This window comes from Microtus pennsylvanicus, chromosome 8 (genome assembly GCF_037038515.1).
Source record: "Microtus pennsylvanicus isolate mMicPen1 chromosome 8, mMicPen1.hap1, whole genome shotgun sequence".
Lineage (NCBI taxonomy): Eukaryota > Metazoa > Chordata > Mammalia > Rodentia > Cricetidae > Microtus > Microtus pennsylvanicus.
In genome coordinates, this window is record NC_134586.1 from 26,130,794 (window position 1) to 26,147,182 (window position 16,389).

Here is a 16,389-nt window from a genome sequence, read left to right on the forward strand (position 1 = left end):
TAAAGTGATGATAGGAAAACCGTAAATTTTAAAATGCCTTTCATTTTACAAGGTGCTGTTATGCGGCTATTTTACTTGATAACTGTAGCAACTCTGAGGTGGAAGAGCTTTGCTGCTAGTGAATGGGAGAGCCAGGTCTCTTAGGCAGCAAAACTGATTCACCCTTAACTAAGACCCCTCCCCCATCCCTGTTCTTTTTAACTGGAATGTTAAAACATCTTAGGGAGCCGGGCGGTGGTGGTGCACGCCTTTAATCCCAGCACTCGGGAGGCAGAGGCAGGCAGATCTCTGTGAGTTTGAGACCAGCCTGGTCTACAAGAGCTAGTTCCAGGACAGGCTCCAAAACCACAGAGAAACCTTCTCTCGAAAAACCAAAAAAAAAAAAAAAAAAAAAAATCTTAGGGAGAAAAACGCCATGAGAGCAGGTCATGTCTGATACGCACTGTGGGGTGTTGGCTGGCCAGGCATCCCTGCTTGGGCTGCTCCAACTTGACCTCTTTTGACCTCTTCCTGGACAGGACTACACAGACACAGAGCTGTTACTTTCCCGGGAGAATGTGGACCAGGAGGCCCTGCTGAACTATGCCCGGGAGGCTGCAGACTTCTCTACCCAGCAGCAACTGCCTTCTCTGGATTTTGCCATCAATCACTATGGGCAGCCTGATGTGGCCATGTTTGACTTTACCTGTATGTACGCCTCTGAAAACGCTGCCTTGGTACGGGAACAAAATGGACACCAGTTACTAGTAGCTCTGGTTGGGGACAGCCTCCTGGAGGTGAGTACTGAAAGGGGCAGAGAACTAAGTGGTAGAGGCAGTGGTAAAGGGGAGATAATGAGTCCAGGTGTTCAGGTCCTGGGTGAGCAGAGACTCCCTTAGGAGAACAGCGATGGTGGATGCCCGGGGCACTTTCCTCTGTTAACTCTGTGTATTTCTCCTTTGCAGCCTTTCTGGCCAATGGGAACAGGAATAGCCCGGGGCTTTCTGGCTGCTATGGACTCTGCCTGGATGGTACGAAGCTGGTCTCTGGGCACCAGCCCCTTGGAAGTCCTGGCAGAGAGGTAATGGGAAGAAGCCATGGGTGCCTCCTTCAGGACTGGGGAGTCGACCTGCTTGCTCCTCAGCCGTGTGCAAGTTCTTCCTCCTCTTTTTCAGTTGTTCTTTTTAAAGATGGTTTCTTGTCTAAGTAGAGAAAGGCAAGGAAGGCACTGTTGTGTAAAATCACAGAAACCTCGGTCATCTGCCCTTGCTGCTCTTCTCATAACCCTGCTCAGACAGCGTCTACTGTTGGCACATGGCGTCTGCCTCTTTGTGCACCACTGACTTGGTCCTGACACCTTTTTAATAATTACATGAACAAACACACAGAAGCAGCATGTTGGCACCCATGCTCCATAGGCCAGTGTGTCAGTGGGAACCTGCTCGCAGAGGGAACGTGCTAGCACAGGAAATGTACTCTCAGTGGGAACATGCTTGCAGTGGGAATGTGCTCGTGGTAGGTACATGCTCTCAGTGGGAATGTGCTCACAATAGGAGCATGCTAGCAGAGGGAACATGCTCGCAGTGGGAACGTGCTAGCAGAGGGAACATGCTCGCAGTGGGAACGTGCTAGCAGAGGGAACATGCTCGCAGTGGGAACGTGCTAGCAGAGGGAACATGCTCGCAATGGGAACGTGCTAGCAGAGGGAACATGCTCGTAGTAGGAACGTGCTAGCAGAGGGAACATGCTTGTAGTAGGAACGTGCTAGCAGAGGGAACATGCTTGCAGTGGGAGCATGCTCGCAGTGGAAATATGCTTGCAGAGGGAACATGCTGTCAGCACTGTTGGAAGTGACTAGCTGAAGAGGAAACTCCAGCATGCTTGTAAACATTTCTTGGACCCCTGGATGTCGGATGTTTGGAAACAGATGATTGTAAATGAGGCGGGGACACTGGGATTTACTTGCTGTTTACCCTGACTAAGAGAACCAGAAATGTGAGATTTCCTGGATGAAACTGATAATTGATATTATTCTCTGATAGTTGATATTATTACTTTTCTACTGTGACACAATATCATGACCAAGGCAGCTTATAAAAGAAGAAGTTTATTTGGGGGCTTACAGTTTCAGAAGGCTATCGTGATGGCCATGGTGGGAGCACGACACCAGACAGGCAGGCATGGCGCTGGAGCAGTAGCTGAGAGCTCACATCTGATCCAGAGCCATGAAGCCAAGAGAGAGCTAAATGGGAATGGCACGGGTTTTTGAAACCCCTAAGCCCACTCCTAGTAACACCCCCTCCAACAAGGCCACACCTCCTAAGCCATCGCAAACAGTTCTACCAACTGGGGACCAAGTATTCAGACAAATGAGTCTTTGGGGACCCTTCTCATTTAAACCACCACATTTCAGTCCCTAGCTCCCATAGTCTTGTGGCCATATTGTAATGCAAAATTCATTTAGTCCAACTTCAGAAATCCCCATAGCAACCACAGTCTTGGCACTTTTAAAAGTCCACAGTCTCTTCTGAGATGAAGGCAGTCTCTTGAGTGTAAATCTCTATAAAATCAAAAAGCAAATTACATACTTCCAACATACAGTGGCACAGACTATACATTACTATTACCATTCAAAGCAGGTTGAACAGGGATATAATGAGGACAGAGTCTGTATCTAATGTCAAAGGGTTCTCTTGGGCTGGTTCCACTCCCTGTGTGCCACTCTCCCTGGAAGACCGCCCAAGGCTCTGGGATCTCCAGCATAGTCCAGGCTTTGCTTTTACAGCTTCACATGGCCCCTCAGGACCTCCTTGCAGGCACTCCCCTGCCGTAGCCAGGCCTCAACAGCTCTTCTTAACCTAAGAGGAAGATCCCACAACACCTTTACTCAAGCATCCTTCCTGACTCTAAACTTTAGAGCCTAACCCTAAACTTTGCAGCTGGTATTTCCAAGTGTGGCTGCCCACTTGGGATGGAGCCTGGCTCCTCCCTCCATTACATTTGCATAAACTTTGACTTGTTTCCTTTTAGGAGCAGAAGATTCCTTAGGCCTTTTCCTTTCCTTAGCTGCAGGGCTAGCTGGGTGGAACCTTGCCCTGAGGGGACCACTCCCTTTTTACCATTTCATACCAGGTCTCTATCTCTTTTAGCACAGTTCTTGGTGCCAAGAACTTGGTTAAATTTCCTTGTGCTCCTTGTCTGCTCAGACTGTACGTCTTGGATTTCTTTTGCCCTGTTGTTCTCTTTCATTGTAGACCTGCATAGGAATGGTTACTAAGTGGGGCACTCGGGAGGCAGAGGCAGGCGGATCTCTGTGAGTTCGAGGCCAGCTTGGTCTAGTTCCAAGACAGGCACCAAAGCTACAGAGAAACCCTGTCTCAAAAAAAAAAAAAAGACTGGTTACTAATAACCACGTGAGAGTTAATAGTAGGCTATCTTGAAATCTCTTTTACCAGTAATATTAGTATAGAACTATTCAATTTAGCCTCAGGCCCATTCTTAGGATTACCTTTCTTTCATTTTCTTTCTTTCCAAAATATTACAAGAATGGCTTTTATGACTTTTAGCAGTGGATCAGGAGTTGATGAAGAATACAACTAGCTGCAAGAATTAATGTGAACTGCAGGACACAAAAAAAGAAAAAAAAAGGCTTTTAACCCAGTTGAGAATATTGTTCCCTTCTGAAACCTCTTGAGCTGGGCTGCGGCAATCCACATTGCTCTATGTGTGATTGTCCTCTAAGCTCCTGCTAGAATGGGCTGTTAAACTGCTTACAGCGCTCGGCTGCTTTTCTAGTGCAGAGAACCAGTCTTCCATGCTTCCCCCAAAACCTGCATAGTCAGGCCAGTCACAGCCATTCCCCACTCCTGGTCCTAACTTCCACCTGGGTTACTGTGGTAACACTGTGACCAGTGATCTTGGGGAGGACAGGGTTTATTTGGCATACACTTCCTCATTACTGATCATCATCAAAGTCAGAAGAGGAACTTAAAGCAGGGCCAGAGCCTGGAGGCAGGAGCTGAGGCCGAAGCCATGGAGGGGTGCTGCTTCCTGGCTTACTCCTCGTTTGCTTGGCCTGCTTTCTTACAGAACCACCAGCCCAGATGGCTCCACCATGGGCTGGGTCCTCCCACATCAATCACGCCCAGCCTGATCTTATTAGAGGCATTTGCTTTTTTTTTTTTTTTTAAAGATTTATTTATTTATTTATAATGTATACAGAATTCTGTCTGCATGGATGTCTGCACACCAGAAGAGGGCACCAGATCTCATTACAGATGGTTGTGAGCCACCATGTGGTTGCTGGGAGTTGAACTCAGGACCTATTGGAAGAGCAGCCAGTGCTCTTAACCTCTGACCCATCTCTCCAGCCCGAGGCATTTGCTTAATTGAGATTCACTACTCTAAGATGACTCTAGCTTGTGTCGAGTTGACATAAAAACAAGCCAGCACCGTCTGTCATTTTAGATAGTTAATGTAAGGCATGCATCTGGATGTACAGCAAAGCTCATTTTTCCTTTGTTTTTGTGTTTTGAGATAAGAGTCTCCCTCTGTTCCCCAGGCTGGCTTAGTACTCACTCCACAGTCCCAGCTGACCTTGAACTCAAAGCATTCCCCTGTCTGAGTGCTAGAATTGTAGGTGTGAGCTACCACATCTACCACCTCACTACCACCATGCTGGGGACCGGACTTCCAGCAGGTGACCTTTGAGGAAGTAACCTCTGCTAACAGAGATGTTTTGGAAGTATCCTTCATCCTTTAGATGAAATGTTCTGCTACTGAGGGGGATGGTTCAAAAAAGGTGACTGAGGGGATAGGACTCAGGACAAGACACACTATGCATTTCACTAACCCCACACTAGCTCGCCATAGGATCCTTTTCAATTTCTTAAAAACCATAGTAAATATCAGCACACTACACAACAGCCTTCTAAATTAGCGCCATTTGCCACCTCCGACAGAATTGTCCCTGCGCTTCCTTTTCCCTGATCCAGGTCCATGGAGTCACTGAGCGCTGGGTCTGCAGGGAAGAGCTGAGATTGATTTAATTAGCTAGATTCATCAGGATGACTGCTAATCTGTGGGGTAATTTGGTCCTCGTCACCGCATGTGAATACACTGTTGTATGTCATTGCAGGGAAAGCATTTATAGGTTGCTGCCTCAGACCACCCCTGAGAACGTGAGCAAAAACTTCAGCCAGTATAGCATCGACCCTGTCACTAGGTATCCCAATATTAATATCAACTTCCTCCGGCCAAGCCAGGTAAGAGCCTTCTTGTCAGTTATGTACTCCTCGACCCGTGTTCTAGATGCTCATAACTCTGGTCAGTAGACAAGACAGGAATGTGTATAACTGTCTATCTTATTATACAGCACACATTCCAACAGGAATGTGTATGTTATGTACTCCTCGACCCGTGTTCTAGATGCTCATAACTCTGGTCAGTAGACAAGACAGGAATGTGTATAACTGTCTATCTTATTATACAACTTATGCAGCACAATTCCAACAGGAATGTGTACAACTATGTATGTTATTATACAGTATATATTCCAACAGGAATGTGTACAACTATGTATGTTATTATACAGTATATATTTCAACAGGAATGTGTACAACTATGTATGTTATTATACAGTATATATTCCAACAGGAATGTGTACAACTATGTATGTTATTATACAGTATATATTCCAACAGGAATGTGTGTAGCTATGTTTGTTATTATACAGCACACACTTTAAGTGATCCAAGTTGACATCTCTGTGTTGTTGAAAGGAGATATTATTTCCCATTACCACATTCAGCAGCTGGGCCACAGAGAGTCATCCTTCCATCTTTTTTTTTTATTTGTTGGTCGGTTGTTCTGCATTTGGGGTGAGAGTGGGGAGACTTGAATGTGCTGTAAGCCAAGCACACCTGGACTTACTACATAGCCCAGGCTGGCTTTGAACTCACGATGATCCTCTTGGATCAGCTTCTTGGGTGCCGGAGCTATGGTTGGGTGCGAGTCACCATGTCTGGCTAAGTAGAGTCATTTTAATGACTTGTAGAAGATCAGAAGTGACAAAAACGAAAGACCCAGAACTTCACCCTACACCTTCTAATCCGGACCACACAGAGCAGGGCAAAGGCCCGACTGGTTCCCTGGTCGGGAAGGATGACGTCACTGATGGCTCACCACCCATCAGCCGAGACTCAGCCAGGTTGTTTGGCTTCCTCAGAGCCTCAGCTCTGCACCTGCGGAGTGTAGTTGGTAACCTGCCTACACACAGCGTCATCGTCAGGCAGACGCAATTGTTCTCGAGAAAGGTTAAGGTGCTGTCTGTGAGCAGAAGCATTGTCGATAGTGTTAGCCTAGATTCTGTCCTGACTCCTTTTAGAATCTGCACAGCCGCCTTTCCTATGACATCCACCAGAGCATAGCAGTCCCAGGGAGTAAGACGCATCAGGAAGCAGCCTCCTTCCCACGTTCGTCTGCATTCTAGAGGGCTCTCTTCTTTACCTTCTGCCTGATGTCTCCAGGCTTCTCTGTGTGTCTGAGCAGTGTTTATAAATATGTTGAAGTTGGGCAGCGTCTGGTCAGAGGGACTGTTAAAGCCAGCTGCTTACTTCTTCAGCACAGCTGCTTACGTTTAAGTTTTGTGTGTCAAAACCCCAGTCCACTAAAGCGCTAAGGTCATCATGTAGATTCTATCTAAGCTTTACCATGGGCGTATAGCTCTGTGTAGCCACACAAGACCCTGACCCCAACTCCCAGCACTGCCAGAAAGTAAAAATAAATATATAGACTTTACCAGCTTGCTTCTTTTCAGTGGGGATTTGCTATTTGGGGTTTGATGTTCCTTTTCGACCTTTCAACTTTCTACCAGGTGCGCCATTTGTATGATAGCGGAGAAACAAAAGATATCCATCTGGAAATGGAGAACCTGGTGAATTCCCGAACCACTCCCAAGCTGACTCGCAATGGTGAGCTGTTTAAAGAAGTCTGCAGTCATCCGTCAAGCCCTTGCCTGACCACCATACTATCAGAGGCCCTGGGCTGTTGCCAGTGGTTTTACCCTCTGGGGATATTAGGTTGTTGCCAGGGTATATTTTTATGTCATGACTGGATTAGGTTTGCCAGTGGCTGCAGTGGATAGAACTTGGGGCTGTTGCTTACACTTTCTGGAACGCACAGAACGATCCTCACACACACAGGAAAGTATTGTGGTCTAAGGTAGTGTAAGAGTGTAGAGGTAAAGCCCAGCGGTGGTGGCGCACGCCTTAAATCCCAGCACTCGAGAGGCAGAGGCAGGCGGATCTCTGTGAGTTTGAGGTCAGTCTGGTCTACAGAGCGAGTTCAGGACAGGTTCCAAAATCTACAGAGAAACCCTGTCTCAAAAAAAAAAAAAAAGAAAAGAAACAAACAAAAAGTATAGAGGTAAATTGCTTCATGAACTTTTCCTAGGGAGACATAAGCAAATGTTTGTTTGTCCCAGATAGGGAACCAACAGTATGTTGCGGGAGCTCCTTCCGCTCCTTCAGCCAATAGCCACTGAGATACCAGCCCATTGGGGCGTAGACAAAGTAATGAGTCCTCGAGTGTAGCTCTGTGACCCAGTGAGTTACTAAGCGTACCCGCAGGAACGTAGGTAACCCCCAAATATGTCCACATCGCTGAAGTCTCATATAGCTGATGACTTCACAGCTGTGTGGCTGGAGTCATCCCTTCAGTTAGGCCTCTGCTTCTCTCTGCTCCAGCACCTCCTGAGCCTGTGTGCAGCTGGGGCAGCGTTGTGTGAAGTGGAGAGGGAGGTGTTTCCGTCCTGTGGGGGGGGCAGCAGCCCTGACCGTAAGGGTCACTTGCCATCAATCCCAGCTGCTCTGATGACGACATTTGGAGGACGGTGTCCTACAACAGCCAGTTACAGATCCTGGAGAGGGTGAGAAAGAATGCCCAAGTGCACACACGTTCCTGGGGACTCTCACATACACTCAAGTTCTGGGAGAGAACACGTGGTGACTTTTCATCCGGGCCCTGAGACGGCACCATCACAGCAGAACCTGGACGTCGGGGCCAGACACAAGCAGCTCTTAGTCTAAGCTGTGCCATCTTCAAAGAGTGTGACCTTGAGCAGATCAGCCAGAACCTCAGACCCTCAGTTTCTTTGTCTTTGATCTGGGAGGAACAGCACAGCTCTCGGGTTGCCGTCCTGAGGTCTCTGGCATGGCACTTGCCAGTGCTCGGCCTGCTGTGCCTGGAAACAGCAATAGTTCTGTCATTGTCACTGATATTAAAACTCTGAAGGCACCACAGTGGGTGGCCAGGGACAGCCGATTGTCCTGAGAGGCACTAGGTAGATGGTGTGGTTTGCTGCATCAGTCCAAACAAGAGGTGGGAGGTGCACAGGTTTGAGTTCCATCTTGGATAGTTTAATAACACGGTCGTGAGGTGTCAGGGTAGATGTGAAAACTAACAGGCAGGTTATAACATCCTCTTCTTCTCCCCTGGGGTGTCAACCCCTTGAGAGCAGAGAATGTATCTTTCTTGCCATTTCCGTGTTCACCTGGGCTTCTGTGGTTGCCCCGTATATGTGGGGCGGGTGGATGTGCAGACACGGGAAACACCTGAGCGGGTCACTGTCAAGGCCAAGAGCGGCACCAGAAGCGCTGCTCCGTTTGTTGCTCCGTTCCTTGTCTCACACCGTGCTGTCACTGTGAGACTCAGCGAGACTCTTGTCGGAGACGTTTTTAACTCATCTGTTCACGAATCACAAAGTGACTTAGTGCAGAGCTGAATCGGGAACCGACTGCTCAAGCGCAGACCAGTGCTCACGGGCTCTTCCGTGTTTGCAGACCTCCTCGTGAGGAAGACATGCCAGTGAGTCAGGAAACTTTTGTGTCTCTTAGCCTTGTCGTCTCCACATGTGATCGTTGGCACACATATTAGCAACATGGTCACTCCCCTGCTCTGGTCTGGCCTATGTGGCCTTGGCCTTGTCACCTTACAGAGTCTCTTCACTTGGCACTCAGTCAGGACCTTAGGAAGTGAGACAAAGGCTTTGTTTGCTTTTGGTTTAAGGTATCATGGAGGAAACCTTTTCTGATCTAATCTCCCAGGTGTTGCTGTGGAGGAAAAGGCTTCCTCAGCCTGTTGCCAGGCAACTCTCCAGGGACATCTTGACTCTGGTGCCAGTGAGGTATCAGCTCAGTAGGTGGCACTTTGCCATCTGCTTGTCTCCCTGAGTGCTGCTGGAACATGACTTCCGTGTGGCAGGCCCTTGTCACTCTGCTCAGATCTATCTGTCTGGGCCATTGACCCTGGAATCGGATAGGTCAGTGCCTAAAATGGTGCTACCATGGCACCAGTGACATAAACTCATGCTGAGACTCTCTTCCAAAAATAGCACTGACTTTTTTCAGTAATTTTTCAGACTGGATCTGTGTGCTGCAAAGCGTATGCTGCGTCAGTGTTACTCGGGGAGCACACTTCAGTAATTATTTTTACTGTTTTAGAGTCTGTAGCTCGTTCAAGCAAACTGCTGGGCTGGTGTCAAAGGCAGACCGACGGCTATGCAGGGGTGAATGTGACAGATCTCACCACGTCTTGGAAAAGCGGACTGGCCCTGTGTGCAATCATCCACAGATACCGCCCTGATCTGATGTAAGTCTTGACCAATTTCATGTTTCATTTTGTATTCACCAAGGGTCCCAGAGCCCCCTATGCAAAGTTTATGCTTCTTCCTAGTATGGCTGCACTGTAAAACGCTCTCTAGAAGGCCAGGATTTTGACTTATTTAGACTTCTTTTAAACTCAACCCCCCAAAAAAAAGTTAGCTCTAAAAATCGTAGCATTCAGAAGGTCAAAAACTAGTCTTAACACCCACTTGGGCCTGTTAACTTTGCATAAAGGAAAACTCTGTTTATTGGCCCCAAGTTGAACTCTTGGTTTTTGGCTAGCTCTCTCTCAGATGCGATTGATCACAAGGGAAACCTGGCTGGAACACTTGGCTAGCTCAACCCAACCGAAGACAATAGGTCCATACCTGATTTATGATGATCTTGGGCATTTTCTCTGCTAAAGATTATATTTTTTACAAGTGCGCTCTTGAGCTTCTGTGAACGTCATCTTACCTACTATCCCTCTGGTTGCCATTTTTCACTCCTCTTGGGTCAGCCACGGGAACAAAGCACTCAGACCTCACCCCACCCCCAGGCGTTTGTTACTATGGAAGCCAAACAGATTCAGAGACAGCAGCAGGACCTGGTGGATTTTCTTGGCTGCCTTCTTTTTTATCGTTAGGGCCACTCAAGGGCCCAGGTTTTCCCCCATTGTTCTAATGCTTGGTTAAGGAAATCCTAAGTGACACAGCCCCTATTTTGTGATGCTAGCAAGCTAATGATGCAAGAGGTGGGTTTGCAGTGAGGACCCTGTCTGTGTAAGGCTCCAGGTCTGATCCCCGGTACCACAAAACAAAACAACTGTAACCAGGCCCACCATCTCAGCCTCAGGCCGCTTATGCAGGAGAGTCGAGTTTCAGATTGAAACTGTCTGCTAAAAAGAATAAATAAATACGGAGTGATGGGAGTGTGGCTCTTGATCAACAGACATCAACCAGGCTCTAGGTTCAACCAGGCAAAATTAAAAGAAGGGGTAAATTTCTAATGACCTCTGAGGCTGCGGTTGGCAAAAAAAAAAAAAAAAGTAAATGAAAGTATTGGGGTAAGGAGGAAGAACAGCCATGTGGCATGACCGGGGTGGAGGGGTAGTCAGTTCAATCTCAAAGGGAAGGGAAGAGAAGGAAAGGAAGGAAGTCGGGAAGCAGCTGGAGATGGATGGAGTGTAGGTAGAGGGGTCCTCTTAGAGCATGGGCAGGTGGCCTGAAGAAGGCCTGAGGGAGATCAGAAAGCAGTGAGGGCGTGCGTGATTCAGCAAGGTTTGGACCGTATTCAGGGTGAGTGCTCTTGGTTTAATAGGCTTAATCTAAGAGAAAAGTAATTTGTTTGAAATGGAAAAAAAATTCCATGAGGTCAGTAGGTTAATGCTAAGTAAGGGATGCCAGGATAGTGAAGTCAATGAGAAAAAAAACCTCAGCTGTCCTAAAACCTGGGGGGCGGGGGCGGGTGTTTATGAATTAAGGGAGCTGGGAAAGCTCAGGAGATTCAGGGGTAGAAAACTTTTTTGAAGAAGGTTTTAGAATTTCCCCTCAAGAGAAAGCTTGGTAAAATTTCCCTGAACTGTTGGGGCAAGCGACAGCCCCGGACATTGGGAACTCTGTCCAGACAGGGTTGTGTCACTGTCGGACATTAGTTTCCTATGTGTCTGAGGACAGGCGTGCAGGAACACACGCTAAGATAGTTCCCGTCCTGAGCTTACATTATAGTAAGGTGCGAACTGTCTCTCCCCCGCCCCCCCTCCCCGTTCATCTCGCTGGGTAGCTCTCCAGTAATTTCCCCAACAGTGTTGTGGGGTTTCTTAGCCAGAAGGGAAGAAAGGGGTCGAGAAAAGCCGACCTGCTCTCTGACCCAGGGATGCCGCCTTGCTCCCTGAACCGCAGGGACTGGGAAATGACAGTGGAGCAGGCACAGTGTTCTGGTTTGGGGGCAGTCAGCCCTACTTGATCTGCTTCTCCTTGTCATGCTTCTCAGAGACTTCGACTCTTTGGATGAGCAGAACGTGGAGAAGAATAACCAGTTGGCCTTCGACGTGGCCGAGAAGGAGCTGGGCATCTCTCCTATCATGACCGGCAAGGAGATGGCGGCAGTGGCGGAGCCCGACAAGCTCTCCATGGTGATGTACCTCACGCAGTTCTACGAGATGTTCAAGGACTCACTCTCTTCCAGCGGTGAGGACCCGAGGGCTCGGGCCGGGTTCCTGGCCTCCTGCTGCCTGGTCAGCAGGGCTGTCCCTAGAGCCTCGCTTCATAAGCTGTGTCTCAGCCCTGTGTTCTTAACCTTACACTGTTTTCAAGTCCGTTCTTATTTTACCACTAAGTGTGCAGAACCCATCTACCCAAAGCATTCCTCCTTGACTCTGCGCATTCCCCCAGCCTCTCTCAGACCCACTCCTTCTGCACTTGGAAGTACTTTGTGATACTGCTTCTCTTGGTGGGACTCTGCCCAGATGACCCTGCACCCTGGCAAAGAGTCTTTCCAATCCAAGTTCTTTTCTTGTTTCTTGCCTCTTTATTTACTTTTTCGTTTTTTTTAGTTTGTGTGTGGGTGCATGCATGCGTGTATGTGTATGTGTGTGTGTGGTTGCTCCTGAGGTCTCATGAACATCAGACAAGCTCCTCACACTGGGGCTACGTGCCTTTGTTTCTCATCTTGTAGCCTGGGTATTTCTCTTATCAGTGCCCTGCCATGACGTCTCCTGGCGCTCTCTCACAGTCCCAGTGTCTGTAGTGCTAGGTTTTGTGGTTCTCAGTAGCTCCTCCCTCTCCAGTTTCCCTTGCACCTTCTCCCTCTTAGATATTCCCATATGTTGCCTTGGTCCTCAGCTTGCTACCTCAGCTAGCACTCAATAGGGCTACAAAAAGTATTCCTGTCGCAACCTGTTCTGGTTTCCTTTTCTGCTGCTATGATGAAACCCTGGCCAAAAGCAGATGAGGGAAGGAGAGGGTTTTCTTGGCTCCCACTTCCTGGTCACAATCCATCACTGAGGGAAGATGGGGTGAGAACTCAAGCAGGAACCATCAAGGAACGCTGTTTGCCGCCTTACCGTTTGGTTCACTTGCTCACTGTCAGGAGCCGTTTCCTCCTAAAATTATTACAGGAACCATCGCCCTGGGGAGTCTGCAGAGAACCCCACACCCCCAATTGTATTAAGAACCGTTCTATTGACAGAGCCTACCCCACACCCAATTAGCTGTTAATAGAGAGCTATCTGTTAGCGGAACCCGCCTAGCATTCCAAACTATCTAGAGAACTAGATGTGTCAACTTGTGACTTCCTGGCCTACGTGACCAACGTGAACCACGCAGCAAGAGTCCAGGCCCCTGTGCCCCCCCCCCAAATTCCTTATCCTATATAAGCTGTAACCCTGTCTCTAATAAACGGAGGCTTTGACAAAAACCCCGCTTGGCCTCCTTCCTCTCTCTTGCCCATTATCTTCCAGATAGCGCCTCTCCGTGACCCTGGGATAACTGATAAGCCAGGCGGGTTACACCCCTAGACTGAGTAACCCGCCAAGGCGGTCGACAGCTCACAGGCCAGCTAGACAACCCAGAGCCACCTGTCTAGGGGTAGTGCCCCCTACCGTGGGCTTGGTCCTCTTGTATCGGTGAATAATCAAGACAGCCCCCCCCCAGGACAATTTGATCTAGGCAGTTATTCAATCAAGACTTTTCTCTCTGATGACACTGGCTTATGTCAAGTTGACAAAGCTACCTGGGACACCACTTAGGGTCACAAAAGCACAGTGCTTCAGCGTGTAGGCAGTGTCTGACCTGGGTTTTATTCCAGTGTTTCCACGTTTCACCCTTGGGCAGGTTGCTGAATTTCCTTACAAGTCAGTCTGCCTGTGTGTAAACGGGGAGTGATGGGTATCTAATAGTGCTGTTTGATGCCAACAATGGCAAGTGAGCGCTGAATAAATAAATGTTAGCGATTCATTATCGGTTCTAATTACTAGTCTCAAAATTGCTGTTGCTGTGAGTATAATATCAGAATTCCCACCAGCAAGATGGCTCAGTGGGTAAAGGTGCTTACCAGCAGACAGCAAGAACCTGATAAACCGAGTTCAGTCCCTGGAAGCCACAGAGAGGCAGGAGAAGAAAACTGATCCTACAAAGCTGCCCTCTGACCCCAACACATGCTTGGGTCATGTGTGCTCCCCCCATGATGATGATGATGATGATAATAATAATAATAATAATTGGAATTCAGTTAGTGGTGCCCTCCTCCCCTGGTGTCTTCAAGCCCATATACCCTTATAGGCACCTGTGTCTTTGCCTAACTGGATATGTGTTTTTACAGCTCCAACCCTGAGCTGAGTAGCCCTGTTCATTGAGAACCCTCTTTAGACCCAGCTAAGAACATGGCCTCTGAAGCTCCCCCCACCCAAACAAAACCCGACAGCCCCGGGTCTCATACCTCTGAACCCACCACCCCAACTTGAAGTTTTCTTTATCAAAATTTAACTTCAGGGCTGGAGAGATGGCTCAGTGGTTAAGAGCATTGCCTGCTCTTCCAAAGGTCCTGAGTTCAATTCCCAGCAACCACATGGTGGCTCACAACCATCTGTAAAGAGGTCTGGCGCCCTCTTCTGGCCTTCAGGCATACAGACAAAATATTGTATACATAATAAATAAATATTTTATTTATTTTTTTTTTTGTTTTGTTTTTTGAGACAGGGTTTCTCTGTGGTTTTGGAGCCTGTCCTGGAACTAGCTCTTGTAGACCAGGCTGGTCTCGAACTCACAGAGATCCGCCTGCCTCTGCCTCCCGAGTGCTGGGATTAAAGGCGTGCGCCACCACCGCCCGGCTAAATAAATATTTTAAAAAAAAAATTTAACTTCACCAGTCTGCTGTGGTAGCCACAGGCAGAGTCCAGCCTTTACGGAGCAGAAGTGTGGGTTGCTGCAACCGAGTATAAGGAATGTGGTTGATTTTGTGTGTGTGAATGGAAAAGAGAGTGTCTAGACCTGTGCACGCATTTCCTTTCTGGTGTTTCCTATGGAGAGGAATGCTCCGTCTTAGTCGGTAACCCATTACAGTCTGGGAGCTTCCTTCCTGCCAGGCCCCTGGTCAGGACTTTGAAGTGTCATCCTAGGTAAACACTGTTCTCTCCTGTCCGCAGACACCTTGGACCTGAATGCAGAGGAGAAAGCCGTCCTGATAGCCAGCACCAAATCCCCCATCTCCTTCCTGAGCAAGCTGGGCCAGACCATCTCTCGGAAGCGCTCTCCCAAGGTCTGTGCACACCTGAGTTACATTCACAGTGGCTACAGAGCTGATGGCCAAGGAAGGTGACCAGGCTCACGCTGTCTGTGTCTTCTCTTGGTGCAGGATAAAAAGGAAAAGGATTCGGATGGGGCTGGGAAGAGGAGGAAAACGAGTCAGTCGGAGGAGGTAAGACTTATCACGGTTGACAGGACTGGTGCGCTGTCAAACAAATAAGGGTTTGGGGTTTGTTTATTTCTGTGTGTATGTTTGTGAGTTTATATGCTGATGGAGGTGGGTCTTGTATCTTATCTGTTGCTTTCATTGGTTAACTAATAAAGAAAACTGCTTGGCCTGATAGGACAGAAAATTAGGTAGGCGGAGTAGACAGAACAAAATGCTGGGAGAATGAAGTCGAGTCAGGCAGTTGCCATGATTCTCCCACTCCAAACAGATGCAGGTTAAGATCTTTCCTAGTAAGCCACACCTTGTGGTGTTACATAGATTATTAAAAATGGGTTGGATCAATATGTAAAAGCTAGCCAATAAGAGGCTAGAACTAATGGGCCAGGCAGTGTTTAAAAAAATACAGTTTCTTTGTAATTATTTCGGGTATAAAGCTAGCCGTGTGGAGCTGGGCGGGAACGCAGCCCACCGTAGCTCCTTCAACAATATGCACTATCTATGTGCAGGTACCAGAGGGTACAGGATTCCCTGGAACTAGAGTTACAGGTGGTTGTGAGCTGTCTCCTATGGGTGCTGGGAATAGAACCTGGGTCCTCTGCAGGAGCAGTAAGCACTCTTAACCACAGTGCCATCTCTCTGGCCACCTGGTTTAATTATTAATTCTCCGATTGGTATTGCTAGGTCTTTACATAGTCGTCTCTCATGGGAGTTTCTGTCCTTTTTGCCTTCATCTCATTTTCCAGAAACTAGCAGGGAATATGCACACACATGTGCCCTGGCGCTCTCTCACTGTGGAATCAGTGGCTTTGCTGAGATCTGGGGATGCCAGCACAAGTCCCTGTGCCCTGTGGCAGTGCCCTGCATCCTAGGATCTTGCTTATTCTGCACATCCCAACTTTGCAGAGAGCTAGTTAAGCCACCTAAAGCTGCTGGTCAGTTCCTGCCCACACACTAAGAGAAGAGCATCAGCCGCTCCCTGTGTCCCATCCTGATTCTTGGGTGCCTTCCCTTGGGCAGGAGGAGCCTCCCCGGAGCTACCGAGGAGAAAGACCCACCCTGGTGAGCACCCTGACGGACAGGCGGATGGATGCTGCCATTGGGAACCAGAACAAAGTAAAGTATATGGCAACCCAGCTGCTGGCCAAGTTCGAAGAGAATGCGCCCCCACAGTCCACTGGCGTGAGGAGACAGGTAAGCGCAGCTTCCCAGTGCGCCAGACGGCACAGCAGGGGCGATCTTGATGCAGTGAGATGAGCCATGCACAGGCCCCGGGACTCCTGGGCCAGGCTTGCTCTTCTGAAGCTCATGCATTCAAGGCTGCATTAGCTTCACCTCAGGTCTGAGGAATCTATGACCA

The 16,389-nt window shown here is 48.3% G+C and overlaps 1 protein-coding gene across 23 annotated transcripts in view; it reads left to right on the forward strand.

Moving 5' to 3' along the window:
• The window catches only part of Mical3 (microtubule associated monooxygenase, calponin and LIM domain containing 3), a 202,958-nt gene that overhangs the window by 100,639 nt on the left and 85,930 nt on the right, over positions 1-16,389 (forward strand). For 22 of the 23 annotated variants that reach the window (XM_075982893.1, XM_075982890.1, XM_075982896.1 and 19 more), the window contains exons 8-16: positions 519-776; positions 945-1,060; positions 5,117-5,243; positions 6,854-6,950; positions 9,480-9,627; positions 11,613-11,809; positions 14,764-14,876; positions 14,973-15,035; positions 16,050-16,223. In XM_075982893.1, coding sequence (XP_075839008.1) covers positions 519-776; positions 945-1,060; positions 5,117-5,243; positions 6,854-6,950; positions 9,480-9,627; positions 11,613-11,809; positions 14,764-14,876; positions 14,973-15,035; positions 16,050-16,223 — 1,293 coding nt within the window. Of the gene's footprint in view, positions 1-518; positions 777-944; positions 1,639-1,736; positions 3,359-5,116; positions 5,244-6,853; positions 6,951-9,479; positions 9,628-11,612; positions 11,810-14,763; positions 14,877-14,972; positions 15,036-16,049; positions 16,224-16,389 lie in introns of those variants that run through there. The other variant, XR_012911586.1, reaches the window with a different exon arrangement.